The sequence below is a fragment of the Entelurus aequoreus genome, linkage group LG03, assembly GCF_033978785.1.
Source record: "Entelurus aequoreus isolate RoL-2023_Sb linkage group LG03, RoL_Eaeq_v1.1, whole genome shotgun sequence".
In the NCBI taxonomy this organism is placed as follows: domain Eukaryota; kingdom Metazoa; phylum Chordata; class Actinopteri; order Syngnathiformes; family Syngnathidae; genus Entelurus; species Entelurus aequoreus.
In genome coordinates, this window is record NC_084733.1 from 25489243 (window position 1) to 25510896 (window position 21654).

At 40.7% G+C, this 21654-nt stretch overlaps 1 protein-coding gene across 2 annotated transcripts in view; it reads left to right on the plus strand.

Annotated features, from left to right (window-relative positions):
- The window catches only part of stac (SH3 and cysteine rich domain), an 86525-nt gene that overhangs the window by 28565 nt on the left and 36306 nt on the right, over window positions 1-21654 (plus strand). For both annotated transcript variants that reach the window (XM_062040465.1, XM_062040466.1), the window contains 3 exons: window positions 843-976; window positions 12153-12234; window positions 12322-12428. In XM_062040465.1, coding sequence (XP_061896449.1) covers window positions 843-976; window positions 12153-12234; window positions 12322-12428 — 323 coding nt within the window. The remainder of the gene's footprint in view (window positions 1-842; window positions 977-12152; window positions 12235-12321; window positions 12429-21654) is intronic.

Genomic DNA, 21654 nt, shown 5'->3' on the forward strand with positions numbered 1-21654 from the left:
TTGAACTGTTTTGTGACCAAAGACAGCGGCTGTTTACGACCCCGCCATCCATTTAGAAACAGCTGTTGCCATGTAATCAGGGAAAGTCCAAATAAAAGAGGAGGCGTACAATCTTTCGTCAGAGCGTGGTGGGACACTGTGCAAGGGTACAGGGCTACGCGTTTCTCCTCATTGAGCCAAATTTTATTCTGTCTCTGTTTAATTCCTTGCTTCTTTGTCTGTTTAATAGATGTCATCAGTGTTTGAACCTGACAGTGACCAACAAGTATGTGCTCCAATCACTCTATCACAAAAAAATAAGAGTTGTAGAAAATATTGGAAACTCAAGACATTATGTTCTTTACAAGTGTATGTAAACAATTGATCGCGACTGTATATATATTTTCAAGGCAGCACGGTTGAACAAGGGTTAGTGCTTGTGTCTCACAATAAAAAGGTCCTTGGTTCAATACTGGGCTCGGGGTCTTTCTGAGTGGAGCTTGCATGTTCCGCCCGTGACTGCGTGGGCTCCCTCCTCCCTTCCTCCCACCTCCAAAAAACATGCACCTGGTGATAGGTTGATTGGCGACACTAAATTGGCCCTAGTGTGTGAATGTGAATGTTGTCTGTCTATCTGTGTTTGCCCTGCAATGAGCTGGCGACTTGTCCAGGGTGTACCCCGCCTTCCGCCCGAATGCAGCTGGGATAGGCTCCAGCACCCCCGCGACCCCGAGAGGGACAAGTGGTAGAAAATGGATGGATGGATGGATGTATTATCAAACAGACCGGTAAATAAATGTAATGTGTTATGTGACTTACAGTCAAATGTGCCTAAACCCTTATTTGAAGTTTTTGTGTGACAGGTACCACAGCCAAGCACGTCGTGTTCCTGGCGGGCAACACGGCGAAACACGGCCTACGCTGCAAAGCCTGCAAGATGAGCCTCCATCATAAATGTGAAAATGGCGTGGGTCAGCAGCGCTGCATGGGCAAACTGGTGAGCACCTCTCTCGTGCGTAGCTAAGATCACGTCGTTCCTCTGTAGGCAACAAACTAGGACCGACCTCCAGTCAGTATCAGACGATTTTCATGAAAAAGTACAAGATGTCCATTGCAGATTAATGCCTTTTAATGCCGATCACAAGTCCCCCTGCTGCCAAGCTTGCAGTTAATTGTGTATCTCCATACACAGTGTAGAACCACCCCCCTACTGTATGTTAAGAAAAATCATCTCCATTATGGAAAATATACTGCATTTATTAGTATCTTACAAAATAAAATAAAAAAAACCCTTAACAATTTGTCATAATAGGTAGAATTTTGAGGACAAAAATTAATTTATTCCATTTTGGAATAGGGCTGTAAAAATGTGGAAAAAGTGAAGCACTGTGAATACTTTCCGGATGCATTGCATCTTAAGTTGCTTACGTCTCATTATCAAGTATTAGGTCAAGGCTAAAAAACAGACAGAAAGAAGATATCAGGTCAGTTCAGTTTCAGTCTATTTCGAACATGCATACAATACAATGTAATACATCACATATTTTCAGTTGTTTGATTACAGCATGTCCGAAAAGGAGTAGGAAGAAACTGAGCTTATTTAATCCTACGCCTTTTCATACCATAGCAATTTTATCCTATTTCCTTGTTCTCTGTAACATAACTTTGAACAAATAAATAATAAACAAATAATATACCGTTGTAAGTGAACAAATATTAAATACATAAATTATCTTCGTCTCAATAAAAAAACAAACAAACAAAACAAAACAAACCCAAACAAATAATACAAAAATAAAGGTTCATGATATTCATCATAAATCTTCTTCTGTGTACTTTGTGAACACCTGTAGTTTGAACAGTCTCTCAAACTGAATCATATTGGTGCTTTGTTTGATTTATTTGGTTAATCCATTCCATAATTTAATTCCACATACTGATATCAGAATCAGAATCAGAATCAGAATCAGAATAGTTTTATTGCCATTGTTTGAGAATGGGTTCACAAACTAGGAATTTTTTTTGGTGCAAACGTGCGACATAAAACCCATATAACACATATTTGGTATAAAAAGAGCTGTGACTGAGCTATCAGATAGACTTACAAGGGATTCAAGGAATTCAAGGAGCTACTGTTAGGAGTTATTGTTCATTTGCCTGATGGCCGAGGGGAAAAACTGTTCAGGTGGCGGGAGGTGTGGGTCTGGATGGAGCGTAGTCTCCTGCCTGAGGGGAGAGGGGAGAATAGTGTGTGTCCAGGGTGAGAAGAGTCAGCTGTGATCCGACCCACACGCCTCCTGGTCCTGGAGGAGAACAAGTCCTGGAGGGATGGGAGCTTGCAGCCAATCACCTTCTCAGCAGCACGTACGATGCGCTGCAGTCTATTCTTATCCTGGACTGTGGCGCCGGGGAACCACACTGTGATGGAGGAGGTCAGGATGGACTCTATGATGGCTGAGTAAAACTGCACCAACATCTCGGTCGGCACCTTAAGTTTCCTCAGCTGCCGCAGGAAGTACATCCTCTGCTGGGCCTTCTTGATGAGGGAGCTGATGGTCAGCTCCCACTTGAGGTCCTGGGTGATGGTGGTGCCCAGGAAACGGAAGGAGTCCACAATGGGGACGGGGGTGGGAGAGTCAATCAGGGTGAGGGGGGATGGTGGGGCTGTGACTTTCCTGAAGTCCATGATCATCTCCACTGTTTTCTGGGCGTTCAGCTCCAGGTTGTTGAGGCTGCACCAGGACGTCAGCCGGTCCACCTCTCTCCTGTAGGCGGACTCATCGCCATTCGAGATGAGCCCGATGAGGGTGGTGTCATCCGCAAACTTCAGCAGTTTTACGGATTGGTGACTGGAGGTGCAGCAGTTTGTATACAGGGAGAAGAGCCAGGGGGAGAGTACACAGCCCTGAGGAGTACCAGTGTTTGTGGTTTGACTGTCCGAGACAATCTTCCCCAGCCGTACGTGCTGTCTTCGGTCTGTCAGGAAGTCATTAATCCAACTGCAGAGGGAGTCGGGCACGCTGAGCTGGTAGAGCTTGTCTCGTAGCAGTCCAGGGAGGATGGTGTTGAACGCAGAGCTGAAGTCCACAAACAGGATCCTAGCGTAGGTTCCTGGGGAGTCCAGATGCTCCAGGATGAAGTGGAGGGCCAGGTTCACTGCATCATCCACAGACCTGTTGGCTCTGTAGGCGAACTGCAGTGGGTCCAGGAGGGGGGCGGTGATGTCCTTGAGGTGGGGCAGGACCAAGCGCTCAAAGGACTTCATGACCACAGACGTCAGCGCGACCGGCCTGTAGTCATTTAGTCCTGTGATCCGTGCTTTCTTGGGGACAGGGACAATGGTGGAGGTCTTAAAGCAGGACGGCACGCGGCATAGCTCCAGAGAGGTGTTAAAAATGTCAGTGAAGACAGGAGCCAGCTGGTCTGCACAGTGTCTGAGAGTGGAGGGGGAGACACCATCCGGCCCGGGGGCCTTCCGCGTATTCAGCTTCAAGAACTGCCGGCGTACATCCTCTTCTTTAATGGAGAGGGTCTTTACAGTCTTATGATGTTCTTGGAGTCCTGTGATGTCATTGGAGTCCTTTGAGTCCTTTAACTCCTTTAATGAAGTGCTGGCATTGGTGGGGAGGGTGATGGTGGGGGGAGCATGGCTTTGATGAGCTGAAGGCCGTTCATGACGACAGTAATGTGTGTTGCGGCCCTGAGCGAGAGTCCGGTCATTCAGGGCCTGGGGGGTTTTGGCTTATAGTTCGTAAGGGCAAAGACCTCTCCAAACTGCCGCAGAATCATTGGAGCGGAACTGTTCCTGTAGACGGTTAGAGTACACAGATTTAGCTTTCTCCACTTCCCTGGTGAAGTGGTACTTCGCTTCTCTGTATGTACTTCGGTCCCCGCTTCTCCACGCAGCCTCCTTCTTTTTGCGCAGCTGTCGGAGCTTGGGTGTGAACCAGGGCTTGTCGTTGTTATAACAAACCCTGGTGCGCGTTGGAATGATGCGCGCCTCATTGAACTGTATGTATGAGGTCACAGTGTCCGTATACTCGTCCAGATTGTTCGTGGCCGCTCCAATTGCCTCCCAGTCTGTCGTTTCCCAACAAGCACGCAACTCGTCCACAGACTCGGCAGTGAAACACTTAATGTTCCTCATAACAGGTTTAGCCAGTTTCAGTCTCTGTCTGTATGAAGGGATTAAGTGCACCATCACGTGATCTGATAGTCCAAGAGCAGCGCGCGGGACTGCATGAAAAGCCTTGCTCAATGTAGTGTAGCAGTGATCCAGCGTGTTCTCCTCTCTGGTCGGGCATTTAATAAACTGTCTATACTTTGGTAATTCCTGGCTCAAATTTCCCTTGTTAAAGTCACCAAGCACGATAACAAGAGAGTCAGGAAAAGACCATTCCACATGTAAGATCTGTCCCGCGAGCGCGCGCTGAGCGTCACGCACGTCCGCGCCGGGCGGGATGTAAACAGCCACGAGAATGAATGAAACAATCTCACGCGGTGAGTAAAAGGGCTTACAGTGGATGAAGAAATATTCCAGAGAAGATATGCTAAAGATTTTAAGTGTTGTACGAGCATACATATGCATAGTAAAGCTTAAGAAGTGTAGATAGAACCACGTGACAGCAGAAAGTAAACAGCTGTTAACATGACATTAATAGGTACATTTATAACAGTCTCGAGAGAGAATCATTTACTGTTGGTGTGTCAGTCAATTTCTATTTTCTGAAAATATTTTTTTGTTGTTTTTGTTAATTCAGGCACTCAAATCCTGAAAACAGAAGCACTTTGAGGGCAAAAAGCAAATGATTTAGATGAGTCGTAGATAGTAGTTTTTACTTTTGTTTAAACGTTGGGTAAAATTTTGTTTTGCTCAAACAATTATTTGTAATAAAAGAGAAGGAACTAGTTTAAATATTTTGTTGACATTGTTCAACTGTAATTAGCAATCATCATAAATAAATTGAAAAGTGTACAGTTAATACATGTGATCTGTATCGACTGATCTCACTCATGGTTCCGTATCGGAATCGGCAGCATAAATCCTTGTTCGGAACATGCCTCCAGCAATCTCATTGAGACCGAATCAATAGCCTCAATCGTATTGGCCCTGCGACGAGGTGACGACTTGTCCAGGGTGTACCCTACGTTCCGCCCGAATGCAGCTGGGATAGGCTCCAGCCCTCCGAGAGGTACAAGCGGTCGAAAATCTATGAATAGTTGTTTCGAGCCCCAAATAATCCACAGAATGAAGATTGTTCATGTGATTATTTGCCACCAGAATGTGCTTATTCAGACATCACACTGTATGTTTGAGCGTGTCAGTACATCTGTGACTATCAATCCACCCGTCATCCTGCGCCTCCTACTCATCATCATTGTGGTTATATCATTCCCCTGCCAGTCAGCCGGCTCACTAATTGCCACACAGCACACCACTAAAAAAAAAAAAATAGCAAAAAAAGAAAACACTGACCTCCGCCTTAGCCAGCCGTCACCTTGAGCCTATGACGGCTGCAGGATCAATACCATTGCAGCTTTGTTACACTCATGTGACTGTGACACGCCAGCAGATACGTTGGCCACATCCAACAGGGTCATTTTCAATTTTCATAATGCGGATTCGATTTTTTAAAAAGGAATATTTACACTGAGTGATATTATTTGTGTTTAAAATTACCAAAAAAACTACTATACGACTACTACTACTACTACTACTACTACAGTATGTAGGATGAGACTTTGGAATGTTCCTGGAACCTTGACAAACCTCACTGTTTATGTAACCTACTTTTTTGCACATAAACCAAAACAGGAAATACTACAATAAGAGATGCCAGACAGCCACGTACCACAGCCATTTCATTAGATACTGTACACAGTTCAATTCAAAAACGCAGGGCAAAACTGCCTAATTTTAGTTGACACTTTTAACGCTTTAATGTTCAAATATGTTTGTTCTGATGGCAATATTTAGCAATTGTTTAGACTTTTTTTTAAATAAGGTAGACGCAATGTTAGCTACCATTTTTGGTATGTTAAAGTGCAGTTTCAAACCAATGCAAACTACAGCAATGAACTTATGGTGAAAATAATAATACGGTAAGAAAGAGCTGACCTTAGCTTTCGATCAGGGGTGTCAAACTAATTTTAGCTCAGGGGCCGCATGGAGGAAAATCTGTGCACACGCAGGCTGGACTATTAAAATCATGGCATTAAAACTAAAAAATAAAGACAACTTCAGATTGTTTTCTTTGTCTTACTTTGGCCAAAAATAGAACAAACACATTCTGAAAATATTACAATAAAAATATAGAAAAAAATGCCGGCAGCGGTAAAGTTTAAATCCATGAAGGAAAGAAGAAAGTGAATGAATGTTTATAACTGAATACATTTACATATGCATAACAATATGTTGTCTTTTGTATTTTTTTTTTTTAATGAATTAACGTTTATGACAACCTTTTCCCAAAAAAAATATAGAATGTGAGATACAACAGGATAATGCATACATGTATCATTTGTTTTAAAAACGCTTACTAAAAAGTGGGACCCCAAAAATGTACAGTGGGACCCCATTTTTATGACTTGCTGGGGTCCCTGGGACCCAATTTTGAAAATTCCCTAGCGCCAACACTGATGGAGTATTGGTGCGTGCAAAACAGCAGCAGGCGGCTGTGGCCCGCGGGCCGGTTCTAATACTAATCAAATATCATCCCGGGGGCCATAGATCATTCAAGGCCCGTGGGCCTTGCGTTTGACACCCCTGCTTTAGATGGAATCCACTACATGGCTGCAAACAGCAGAGACGTTCTCAAAGGGGAACTGTACTTTTTTTGGAATTTTGCTTATCGTTCACAATCTTTATGAGAGACAAGAAGACAAAAGTTTGATATATATATATATATATATATATATATATATATATATATATATATATATATATATATATATATATATATATATATATATATATATATATATACATATATATATATATATATATATATATATATATATATATATATATATATATATATATACACTACCGTTCAAAAGTTTGGGGTCACATTGAAATGTCCTTATTTTTGAATGAAGATAACTTTAAACTACTCTTAACTTTAAAGAAATACACTGTATACATTGCTAATGTGGTAAATGACTATTCTAGCTGCAAACGTCTGGTTTTTGGTGCAATATCTACATAGGTGTATAGAGGCCCATTTCCAGCAACTATCACTCCAGTGTTCTAATGGTACAATGTGTTTGCTCATTGGCTCAGAAGGCTAATTGATGATTAGAAAACCCTTGTGCAATCATGTTCACACATCTGAAAACAGTTTAGCTCGTTACAGAAGCTACAAAACTGACCTACCTTTGAGCAGATTGAGTTTCTGGAGCATCACATTTGTGGGGTCAATTAAACGCTCATAATGGCCAGAAAAAGAGAACTTTCATCTGTAACTCGACAGTCTATTCTTGTTCTTAGAAATGAAAGCTATTCCACAAAATTGTTTGGGTGACCCCAAACTTTTGAACGGTAGTGTGTATATATATATATATATATATATATATATATATATATATATATATATATATATATATATATATATATATATATATATATATATATATATATATATATATATATATATATATATATATATATATATATATATATATATATATATATATATATATATATATATATATATATATATATATATATATATATACATATATACACACATATATACATAAATATATATATATACATATATATATACATATATAAACACATATATATATACATATACATACATACATATTACATATATATATACACATACACATATACATATACACATACATATATACAGTATATATGTATATATATATATATATACATTTATACAAATACATATGCATATATACACACTCATATATATATATATACATATATACACACACATTTATGTGTATATATATATATATATATATACACATACATATACATATATACATATATATATATACATAGACATATACATACATATACACATATACATATATATACACAATATATATACATATATACACATATATATACACAAATATATACATATTTCCACTCTCCGCTGTGACTACAAAGAGTATAATTTGTCTATAAAAGATGTATAACTATACCTCTGCATAACAATGTAGGCTTATTAACATTTAAAGGAAGCAACACACAGGTCTTTCCTCGTCCAAGTACTACATACACTTCATATTCTGGTACGGCAAAAAAACATGTTCCCCGAGGTCAGACGCCCCCCCCCCAGGCATTGCACCGCATCCCCACAGGGGGGCCCGCCCCACTATTTGAGAAGGACTGCTGTAAGTAAACTCTGTTCCTTGCTCGATTATACTGCATGTTTGCGCCCTTGTATGTTTTTTTTTTTTTTAAACTGAACGGTGATAATATAAGGAATCAATTATAACCATTTTTTTAAAGAATTGGAATTTTGTGAAATTGCTGATCCAGTGTATCCCGTCAGGACATCTTTCCAATAAAGCGATGAGTGGGGAAGGGCCCGATGATTTGATCGGCTCTCAGGAGTGGAAAATGAGGTCGCGAGGTCAAAGCGGCCAAAAATTTCCCCAGCGGGACAGAGCTCTAAATTCAACTCTAAACTTGGACGCTTCTTGCAGGCGTGCTTGTTAGTCCTGAGAAACCCTCTGCTTTGCTATACGTGCAACGGGCCACGACATTAGGTACACCTGCAACATTCTAATGAGATCCAACACAAAGCTGTTCGTATGTTACTCTAATACAACGACACGAATGAAACAGTTGACAAATCTGTCATGGTTTTGTTGTTCACTGTGGTGCCTTGCCTCTCACATAACTGGGGAAGTGGCTGCCAAAAAACATGCACTGACATAACATACGGAGCAGGTGAATAATACATGTCTGAAGACCTTGACTCGTAAAACCAGGCTTTTGAAAAAGAACTCAGAATCCCAGTCAAAACTTTAGCTTGCACTTTTTCCACTGTTGACTGTCATCCGTGGAATAGGCTGATGATTTATGACGGTCATGCATGATTTAAGACTGTAATCGCTCTCATTCTTTTAATTCAGATGTAAAGCAATTTCAGGAGGTGGAATTCTGTGTGCTCATCCACATCATTTTTCCATTATCTTGCTCACTAACTGAAACTATTTCTATGACTACATTTGAAGCGTGGTCTTGCTTTGCAGCTTCCCATTAGAGAGTTGTGTTGCTAGTCTCTGTAGCCCCTTCGTTTTAGTTAGAGTTGACGTTTCCCGACCCTAACGAACCTGTCATTTCTGAAAAGTCATCAAAGTCACAATGCTTATCAATTGCAGACAATATTATTGCCTAGAAGGATTATTTTTGCGCTTCTCTTGCTGAATGGATGCATTCAGAAACAAATGAAGGTTTGCTTCGCAGTCACTGTGTGTTCTTAGGGCAGGGGTCGGCAACCCAAAATGTTGAAAGAGCCATATTGGAGCAAAAATACAAAAACAAATCTGTCTGGAGCCGCAACAAATTAAAAGCCATATTACATACAGATAGTGTCATGAGATATACATGGAATTGAGATGACTTAAAGGAAACTAAATGAGCTCAAATATAGCTACAAATGAGGCATAATGATGCAATATGTACATATAGCTAGCCTAAATAGCATGTTAGCATCGATTAGCTTGCAGTCATGCAGTGACCAAATATGTCTGATTAGCACTCCACACAAGTCAATAACATCAACAAAACTCACCTTTGTGCATTCACGCACAACGTTAAAAGTTTGGTGGACAAAATGAGACAGAAAAAGAAGTGGCATAAAACACGTCCTAGAAAGTCGGAGAAAGTTATACATGGAAACAAACTAAGGTGAGTTCAAGGACCGCCAAAATTAGTAGGACAAAACGGCGCTTGCCAAATACTCGAATCAGTGAAGCATGTTTAATATAAACAGTGTGCTTTATAACAATTAGGGAGGTTTGTGTCATGTCTGTCCTCATACAGAAACCATGTTAAAACAATTTTTTTTTTTTTCCCCCCTCATCTTTTTCCATTTTTCATACATTTTTGAAAAAGCTTCAGAGAGCCACTAGGGCGGCGCTAAAGAGCCACATGCGGCTCTAGAGCCGCGGGTTGCCGACCCCTGTCTTAGGGTATTCAATCGATCATGACTAGACTGTTTAGTTCATCTTCGAAGACCTTTCCCCTCTCATTCGACCAGGCTTCATGAGTTCATATTCATAGACACAGATTGCTCAGATTTAGTCAATTTAGTCTCGAATAGATCTGACCTAGTCAAATTAGTCTAAGTTGGTCGGATATAGTCAATTCAGTGTAAACTGAATCTGACCAATCTAAGTCTAAGGGACTGATTTACTGTCGGTTTGCGTGCAAACTTGATAGGACACATAAAGCTGATTTACTAAACGTGTGCAAAGTAAATTGTGGCTGTTAAAGGGCGCTGCACTTTTTTGGGGAATTTTGTCTATCGTTCAGTGTTTATGAGCGACAAAAACGCATGGGTTTTTTTGCATTCTAATTTGTAATAATCTGCTCGTTCTAGATGGCTGGCAATGCAGCTAATGGAAGCAAACCTTTCACTCTAAAAATGCATCCAAAAAACCGCTAACAATACTTCATTTACGTTCCGTAACCTGTTTAGTAACCAAGCTGTAGCAACATTGTTATTGTCATGTTATGTTATGTTATGTTATTTTCATTTATTATGCGCCCCCAACCAACTGTTACATCAGCCCGCGGCGCAGCCCGAGTGGAGAAACAAAAAAAACAGAAACAGAGACTGAGACACACAAAGGAATCTAAACTAAACATTTAAGACTCACAATGAACACATAATTTAAAAGTAATCTGCGGTAAAGAGGTGAGTTTTAAGATGTGCTCTAGAAGAGTTCAGAGTGGTGGCGGACTTAATATTCAGAGGGAGCTTATTCCATAGCCTAGGTGCCATCACTGAGAAAGCACGGTCTCCCTTTGTCACTAGGTTTGACCGTGGGACCTTCAGTGTCATCTGGTTGTCCGATCTAAGGCAACGACCAAGCCTGGAGCTGGTGGGTTGGTCCAGGAGATCTTTAATGTAAGCTGGGGCGAGACCATTGAGCGCTTTCAAGACATAAGTGACGATCTTAAATTTCACTCTGCGCTTCACTGGGAGCCAGTGAAGGGAGGAGAGGATGGGAGAAATGTGTTCCCTCATTTTTGCGCCTGTCACCAGCCTGGCAGCTGTAAGAGCAAACATTGAGGTACTGTTTTTCTAGCATAGTAACACATCGCTTTGCATCGGCACTAGCTTCTGCGTCAGCACCTGAATCGCTTTTCAGTTTGTAATACGCAACACAATGCGATAGGACACCAATCTGTGCTAACTAAAAAACATGAACAATCATATTACAGTATATTTAAAGTATTAGCCCACATTTGATGTTTTGTTTGGACACAACTAGCTCAACCGTGTTTGTAGTTGAAATAATAAGCATGAAGTGTTGCATGTATCATGATCAATATTAGAACAAACTGAACAGTCCTGTTGATATAAATTAAATGCCTCGAGAAAACAATGACCTGGATGAATGAGACCATCTACAGACATCTCACTGTGTAGACTGTGCTATTACTTTACGTTCTTAAGGTCTACAGTTACTGTACATACAGGCCATAACAATAGAATACATCATCCCTCAAATAACACCAAAGTTGGTACACAGGGTTCGTGGGAAGACCTACACAAACAGATCTGTAATGTTGCCATTGTCCAAAACATCAAACATAAATCCAGGTCTGGCTCCAGCTGGCATAAACACTCTATGCGGTTGATTTGGGCACATGCTCAGGAAGGCACTGACCACGTTCAAGTCAATTGAGATGTGCAGTGTTTATATTTTTAAGAAGTAGTGAGATTTGGAGCCGTGGAGGGTTCAATTTAATTTGCAACTTTATCAAACCAGACCTAGAAATGGGATCACTAACTAAATCTTGTTTAGGGCCACAAAAAGCAGAAAAAAGTAACCCTTTACTCTTTGTCCAATTATCCCAAAACTTGAAGGATGGATATAACATGTGTCTTAACCAGTCCTCCAAAGGTTGCAAGTAATTTTCCCGCTGTTTCCCTATGCCTTCGCAGCCAAAAGGGTTTCGGCGATACTACAGCTCCCCGTTACTGATCCAGGAACAGTACGGCTGCATCAAAGAAGTCATGCCCATTGGTGAGCAGCTTAATTCTCCGTAATACAATACTGTCGTCAATGTTGTTCTCTCTCTCAAGCATTTATCATTTTTGTGCTCCTGTACAGCTTGTGGCAACAAGGTAGACCCCGTCTACGAGGCCCTGAGGTTTGGGACGTCTTTGGCTCAAAAGGCCAAGAGGGCCAGTGGCTCGGAATCTCCTCAAGGAAACTCGGTAAGAACGTGCAGAAGGTTATCTTTTGTGATCAAATTTAGACATTTAGGGCCTGATCTACTAAGATCCAAACAACCACATGCTAAACAGTGTGTGCAAATTATAAAATTGCGTGTACTATGAGTGAGCGTGTTGCGTGTAATCTATTAAAACTGTGTGTACAATTAATAACTGGTGCAGACCGCCTTGTTGAAATTAGGTTTTTTGCGTGTACTGTCCCCATGGAGACGCTCATTTACTGCACATTCATGTTATGATGCTCCTACCTGTAGCATTTTGTTACAGTATGTTTTGAAACATGCAGCAGACATGTACCACTTTTTCTGGGCATTTTAGAAGCAGTCCTGAAGTGCATGTACAATGGAACCCACTTTTTTAGAGCGCTGAAGGTGCACTCATGGGAGACACTGGCACCAACTGTGAGCATGTTCTGGAATGTTCCAGACACAAGAACATGCATGTTGCAAGAAGTCATTAAAATAAAAGCAGACACCAAAATTCATCAATTGAATTTGTTTTAATTTGCTTCTTAAGTCATCCAGCAGCTACAGATTGATATTGGTGAATAGACAATATGTCTATATGTTTATTTTTGACAGTGCATATATATGTTGACAAGCAGCAACAAGCTGACAGTTTGCACGTCCTCTCTAGGCGCAAGCGGCCGCAGAACAATTTTTGTCTTGATGAACCACACTGCGTGTGCCAAATAGTTGCATTTGCATTTTCCCTCCCATTGTTGCGGGCGTTCTAATAATCATCATATATTCTGCATTCTTGCAGAGAGAATGACCATGTTCAGTGGAAGGCTCAGACTCCCAAAATGCAACACGAAACGACACAGGAGGTCCTTCATACCGACAGCCATCAGACTGTATAATGCATATGTTCCTTGACTGCACTTAAATGTAGAGTATATGTAGAATATATTTATATTATTTATATATTGTATATATATTATATTATATTATTTATAATTATTATTGTCTATTGTGAGCGAACTGTGGTGCTGAATGTCCCTCAGGGATCAATAAAGTACTTTCTATTCTATTCTATTCTATAAGACACTAAAGACACAATCCTCTACGTACGAGTTTAGGAAATCAGCTTTTCGTGGGCTATTAGGTTTGCATGTGCTATAAGACACGCAAACTTTTAATAGATCAGGCCTTTATGTTGAATTTCAAACCTCTACTACAGTCAAGAAGTTAGTTCGTAGTTGCTTTGCATTCGTCCATTTGATGGTCTGACTAATGACCAGAACTTTAAAGGTTAGCACAATTTGGAATTTGATTCCGTTTTGTATTCAGTGCATCTTTAAAGTGACAAAACATTTGCGTCAGACCTCAGTTCAGCTATTACGCAAAGCATTTGCTTTTTCTTTGGCTTTTTGCTTCTTTCAACACTTAGGCTCAAATCCAATGCTCCCCCTTCCCTCTTGTTTTAGCCCTTAACACTTGGTTTTGTGCGTTCACGTCAATCAAGCGGTGTCCGAATTCTCCGTCAAGTAAGGGGGAAGGGCCAAGTGTTAGGGCCACACAGCCCTCGAAATGAAGTGAGCTCGGGGACCTCCCTATAGCTATCGAGGGATTGATTGATTGATTGATTGAGACTTTTATTAGTAGGTTGCACAGTGAAGTACATATTCCGTACAATTGACCACTAAATGGTAACACCCGAATAAGTTTTTCAACTTGTTTAAGTCGGGGTCCACTTAAATTGATTCATGATACAGATATATACTATCATCATAATACAGTCATCACACAAGATAATCACATTGAATTATTTACATTATTTACAATCAGGGGTGTGGAGGGGGAGGGTAGGATATGGACAGCAAGTAGTGGACATAGAGAGAGAGAGAGAGAGAGAGAGAGAGAGAGAGAGAGAGAGAGAGAGAGAGAGAGAGAGAGAGAGAGAGAGAGATCAGAATGCATAAGAAAAAGTATCTGCATTTGATTGTTTACATTTGATTATTAGCATTTGATTATTAGCAATCCGGGGAGGGTGTTAGTTAAGGGTTGTAGCTGCCTGGAGGTGAACTTTTATTGCGGTTTTGAAGGAGGATAGAGATGCCCTTTCTTTTATACCACATTGATGTGGCATAGAAAGAGAATGAGTTAAGACCTTTGTTAGTTCGGAATCTGGGTTTAACGTGGTTAGTGGAGCTCCCCCTGGTGTTGTGGTTATGGCGGTCATTTACGTTAAGGAAGTAGTTTGACATGTACTTCGGTATCAGGGAGGTGTAGTGGATTTTATAGACTAGGCTCAGTGCAAGTTGTTTAACCCTGTCCTCCACCATGCATAATCGAAAAAGGTTGAACGAGAGTTCCCGCCAGAATCCTCATGGTGCTTTTGTTGACCAGAGAGGAGATTCTGTAGAGAAATCTTGTTCGTTGGTTAACCTTTCTGATTACCTTGGTTGCCATTTTATCACAGGAAAGGTTAGCCTCTAGAATGGAACCCAGGTAGGTGACCTCATCTTTCCTGGTGATAACAATGTCACCCACTTTTATAGTGAAGTCATTGACTTTCTTAAGGTTGATGTGGGACCCAAACAGGATGGATTCCGTTTTACGCAAGTGTATGGATAGCTTGTTGTCAGCGAGCCAGGTGCAAGTTCTACAGAGCTCAGCACTAAGGATTTTCTCCACCTGTGACTTGTCCTTGTTGGATACCAGCAGGGCAGAGTCATCCGCAAACAAAAACAATTCACAGTCGCATGCCGATGACAAGTCGTTTATGTATATTAGGAACAGTAAAGGTCCCAATAAACTGCCTTGGGGGACTCCACAGCTCACCGAGAGAGGGGGGGGGGGGGACACGGTGCCGTTCACCTCTACCACCTGCTCCCTCCCCTCCAAGTAAGATTGCATCCAGCTCCATGAGGTTTTGTTAAATCTGATTGCTCTGAGCTTATCCAACAGTATAGCGTGGTTAACGGTGTGAAAGGCCTTCTGAAGGTCCAGCATGACCATGCCGCAGTATTTGCCCGCGTCCACCTCATGTTTGATGTGGTCGGTCAGATAGAGAAGGCATGTGTCAGTGGAGTGGTTAGTTCTGAAGCCGGATTGGAATTTGTACATGAGTTTATTAGTGGCAAGGTAACTATCGACCTGTTCATAAACTATTTTCTCCATTACTTTCGAAATGGAGCTGAGAATAGAAACAGGTCGGTAGTTGCCAGGTTCCAATTTGCTTCCTTTTTTAAAGAGGGGAGTTACTCTTGCTATCTTAAAATCTTTTGGTACTTGGCCTTGTGTAATTGATAGGTTTATTATGTGCGTGATGATCGGGGCAATGATGGAGGCAGAGTCCCTGAGGAATCTGGAGGGAATATTATCAAGGCCGGTGGCCTTGTTAGGGTGGAGCGCGCTCAATTTTTTAAACACCTCATCAGCTGTGACCATTTCTAATTTGAAATCATCGTTGGATACTCCTAGCTTTCTGTAGAAGGCTTTAATGTGTTCTACACCAAAGCGACCAGAGTGGTGGGACAGCTTGTTGACAAGAGTTGCGGCTATGCTGGTGGGATGACAAGTTTTTCACATTACACTATGCCTGCTAAAAACAAAGGCATAAAACAAAGCAAATCCTACAAATTTAATTAATAGGCTTAATTATTGATTAGTTATTGACAGCTACTGTTTATAAGCCATGTTTTCAAATGTGTATTGTATGTTTTAAACGCTCGTTGCAACCAGGCAGCAACGCGTTTGCATGTTTTTCTTATCGGTCTCATCAGTAATGTAATTATAGTCAGGAGTGTGTCTGGAAACACATGCGAGACCAAGATATAACGGCATATCTATAGGATGCATTTTTTTGGCGTGGGAACACGCGTCAACTGATCTACTTCAGAAACAACAACAAAAACGTCTGTTTTCTTCAAGATGTAGACAGGCGAAAGAAAAAAATTACACAAACATTTGTCGCATCTGCTTTACATAATTGCTGGCAAACGACGAGGGTTGAAGACGTAGCGAGACTTCAGCGACATCCGAATTCCTACGGGTGTATTTTTGACACTTTGTCGTAGTCTGTAGCACTATCTAAGGGACAAGGGGAAGGTTAAGGATTAATTCCAAATGAGCCTGATTCCTGATAGTATTGTGTTAACCTTTTACTACTGAGTAGTGACAAATATGCATGTTTATTAATAACATGCACAAGGCACACCTCTGTCGCAAATCACCTTCGCATTACACATTTTTCATTTAAAGTTATGTTTGTTTTATGGTTTTCTGTCTTGTAATGGCACTTTTTCTACGTTGCTTTGATAAATTGAAATTAAAAAACACAAAAGGATTTACTTTTGGGATTGAATCTGGCACAGGATGGGAGAGAAGTACTGATCTCATGAGGTTCGTACAGATTACATGGTTAATTTATATTGGGAACCACAGACATTTTGTTGTGTACTAGGCAAAGGGAAGGAGGCAACACCAGGGCAGAACTGCGGTTTAGAAGGTTTATTGAAACCTTTGATGAATGTGTGGGGTGTGTATGCTACCACTAGTGAATGAATGCGGACGATGTGTGGAATTAACAATGTGGAATTTACCAGAGGATGTTGTCGGTGCGTGTTGGATGTATCTTTTGTCAAATCCAAGGGGGAAGGCGAAGAGGCAGTCAGCAGGAAGGCAAGCAGTCGGGGGCTGGAGAGAGGTCACAATGTCAGGGTCCAAGCAGTGGTCGAGGATCGGAGAAGGCAAGTAAAGATCCGGGAGGAGGTCGTGAGGCAAGACACGATTAAAGACACTGTGGAAAACACAAAAGACATTAAATCGGAATCGAGGGAGAGCACAAGAAGGCGAGCAAGGAACAAGGGAGGGGTGCCAGATGTGATGCTTACTTAGGGAAGATTGGCTACGTTCTGGCGAAGGTCTCCTGGCTTTGCTGGTCTTTTATGCTGCTCCCTCTCGTCAAGTGCAGGTGTGCTGAAGAGTGATTGTTTGCAGCCTTGTCGCTGTGTGGGCGTGCTGCTCCCAGCACGAGCAGGGGCGTGTCCGGGCAAGCAGCCAGAGGAGGAATCTTGACACTCAGTTGCAGGAGCAACATGGGTTCGAGTCCGCGTCGTGACACATTTATGTTGTTTTTTGGCGGCAATTTGACCCTGAAACAGATCATTTATCTTTCCAAATTTGACACATTATGTCTCAACAAGAGTTTCTCGTAGCCAAACAAGCATGCCAAATGCATTCAAGAGAACACAACTCCACTAAATGCCACACATACCACAGCACAATTATGTTGTATGTTGTTGTTAGAATGCAAATATACACTTAAACCTGGGGATAGGAGAATTGGCAACACTAAATTGGCCCTAGTGTGTGAATGTGAGTGTGAATGTTGTCTGTCTATCTGTGTTGGCCCTGCGATGAGGTGGCGACTTGTCCAGGGTGTACCCCGCCTTCCGCCCGAATGCAGCTGGGATAGGCTCCAGCACCCCCCACGACCCCGAAAGGGACAAGCGGTAGAAAATGGATGGATGGATGTATACATTTGTGTTGAACTTAATTTGGTGTCAAACTGACTGATTAATCGCACACACATGCAGCTGCCTCTTCCACCTTTAGGTCTGACTTGGGTTGTACGGTATACCGGTATTAGTATAATACCGCGACACTAATGATTGATACGGATGCATTTTGGCTTAAAAACTAAAGATAAAGGCAAAGTTATAACGCTGAAACGCCCTCAGGAAGAAATGCTTTAAGACATGGCTAGCGGCTAACGTCCATCCGCTGTTGGCAGTGTTTTAGCTACTTCTAAATCACTAATCCTGGTCTCTATGGCGACAAATAAAGTAAGTTTCTTTCAAGTATCAACCCTGCAGGACGAGGAATAGCTAAACATGCTTCACTACACACTGTAGCTCACCGGCATCGAAATGTAAACAAACGCCATGGGTAGATCTACACCTAACATCCACTGTAATGATACCAAGTACAGGCACGTATCTAGTCGATACTACTATGATTACGTCAATATTTTTTGGCATCACAACATCTTCTTTCGTTTTTAAAAAATGTATATTATGTTTATAAACTCAGGAAATATGTCCCTGGACACACGAGGACTTAGAATATGACCAATGTATGATCCTGTAACTACTTGGTATTGGATTGATACCCAAATTTGTGGTATCATCCAAAACTAATGTAAAGTATCAAACAACAGAAGAATAAGTGATTATTACATTTTCACAGAAGTGTAAACAGAACATGTTAAAAGAGAAAATAAGCAGATATTAACAGTAAATGAACATGTAGATTAATAATTAATTTTTTACCACTTTTCCTTAATAATGTTGACAAAATAATAGAATGATAAATGACACAATATGTTACTGCATACATCAGCAGACTAATTAGGAGCCTTTGTTTGTTTACTTACTACTAAAAGACAAGTTGTTTTGTATGTTCACTATTTTATTTAAGGACTTAACCGCAATAAGAAACATATTTTTAATGTACCCTAAGATTTTTGGTTAAAATAAAGCCAATAATGCAATTTTTTTTTGTGGTCCCCTCTATTTAGAAAAGTACCGAAAAGCACGAAAAGTATTGAAATAATTTTAGTACCGGTACCAAAATATTGGTATCGTTACAACACTAGGTCTGACTATCACGATCTATTGTTTTGGAGACATTAATGTGTTTTTTGGTATGTCAAATCCATTGAATGTGTACCCCAAATAAACCTCAAGATGTCAAAAATTAGCTAAATAATTGTACCTAGGTAGTGAAAAGGAGGAACTAGCCTTAGATCAGTGGTTCTTAACCTGGGTTCGATTGAACCCTAGGGGTTCGGTGAGTTGGGTTCACAGGTTCGGCGGAGGTCAAAACACACCCGACTCATCGTGTAAATAAAAACTTCTCCCTATCGGCGTATTACGGACACGGCAACAGCAGAAGTCAGACTGATTTGCAGGTGTGTAATTTGTTGTGATTTTATGCACTGTGTTGGTTTTGTTGTTTGAACAAGGTGATGTTCATGCACGGTTCATTTTGTGCACCAGTAAAAAAACATGGTAACACTTTAGTATGGGGAACATATTCACCATTAATTAGTTGCTTATTAACATGCAAATTAGTAACATATTGGCTCTTAACTAGTCATAATTAAGTACTTATTAATGCCTTATTCGGCATGACCTTATTATAACCCCAACTCTCTAACCCTGGCCCTAACCCTCTAACCCTAACCCTAACGCGAACCCTAACCCTAACCAAATAACTCTAAATTAAGTCTTTGTTACTTAGAATATGTTCCCCTAGTGTCCAAAAAAACTCTAAATTAAGTCTTTGTTACTTAGAATATGTAAAGTGTTACCAAAAACATATAATAACTTTGTCTTGAATTTGAAAAAAAAAAGGAGCGTTCGGTGAATGCGCATATGAAACTGGTGGGGTTCGGCACCTCCAACAAGGTTAAGAACCACTGCCTTAGATATAATACTTCTCAATTATAATAATAGTAATATTAATTAGATACACATTCTTTTGACAAAAATTTCCCTCATCGATAGCCTTGGACTGGCCCCCACCCTCGTGTATCACTCGTTTGACCATGGACTCTTTGACCCAGTGGATTTGTCTGCTCATTTACTATAAAATTCTTCATCAGGGCTCACTTTTGCAGAAGCTCGCTTTGGGAGGTGCCCACTAGTGGTGCTTTGACGCAATTGACAATGCTTTTGTGGGAGTGAGACCAACGCTGTAACATTTACCTGAGAACTGTTTTAATATATGCTTATGAAGTCTTCCTGAAAAACCAGACCTCTAACTGTTCAATACAAGAACGCGGGTATATAACATTGTTCTTAAACATCCCATTTGTTCTTTCCCTACTCCTTACCTAACACGACCACATCAAGCACCCATACATCCGACTGTTGGTACACCTTGGACACTTTGTTTATTTGGTCCCGCTGCCTCCGACATGTTGTAGCTGATGGAGCAAATAGATACCACCTCTGCGGAGCCATAAACACTACCAATAAAGGCATTCTGGTCCAAGCAGTCATGAAGGGAGCTGTTGTGCAAACACTCAGGTTTCAGCCTTCAAGATGAATTGGACTGATTATAAGAGCTGCATTCTCAGACCACCTCTGCATCTCTGCATTAAACAGTGGCCCTTTTAGATGCAAAGGCACTAATCACTTTGAGAGGATACACGCTGGGAACATTTCGGTCTGATGTGCTTTTTAAAATGCTTTCCACTTGCATAGAAAACACACACACACGCACACACAGTACTTTTTACGGTTTCTCTTAGGCTCTGGTTGCTCGGCAGAGTTCAAAGGGTTCAACCATGACTGCCTCGAAAGCTCGTGAAACTTGTCTTCCTATGTTCGTGTGACATCACCGTTGACATCCCAACCTTTAATATGGGTAAATGTCTTCTTTGTGTGGACATTTTGGCTGGTCTACCCAAGAACAACTAGGATAAACCGCTCTCAAACTATTTACACTCGGTACACGTGCACAAAATTGACATTTATTGCGCCCTCTAAAGTTTAGAACCTTTAGACAAGGGGTCTCCATCTTTTGTCATTATTGGAGCTTTCTTTGGACAAAAGAAAGAAGAGGTGAGCTATTTGTGCTGTATTAATATGCAGGGGCACACAGGGTAAACTGGGGCCCTAGGCAGAATTTTATTTGGAGCCCGCCAACCACTTCCCATTTCAACCACTTTTTTATTTATACGAAATACTTTTTTTTACTTTTTAGAATCAAAGTCAAATGTAACTTAATGCATGTTTTGTACTAGGGCTGTGAATCTTTGGGTGTCCCACGATTCATTTCATTTTTTTTTTTTTTCATTAATTTATTTATTTCAGGCAATGACAAAGACGTACAAGTTGACAAAACATAATAATATAAATTAATGTAGTGCATTATTGTCCAGTTTTGCCTGAAAGGGAGTGGGAAGAAGATAACTTATTTAATCCCACCCCCAGTTCTCCATTCAGTGATTATTCACATAAGTTTCACTCTCACTTTGTTCAAGGATTATAATACAGATGTTGTATTATAGTGGCATTACCACAGGTAACAATAATTATTACACTGTAACAATCATTTGTATCAACAATGTAGGAATAATGAATATACCAACAATGGTAATAGACATCATAGCATCAATGGTAATAGACAACATAGCAATAATGGTAAGGAAACATTGAGCACATGTTAACACTTTGAGACAGAGTATA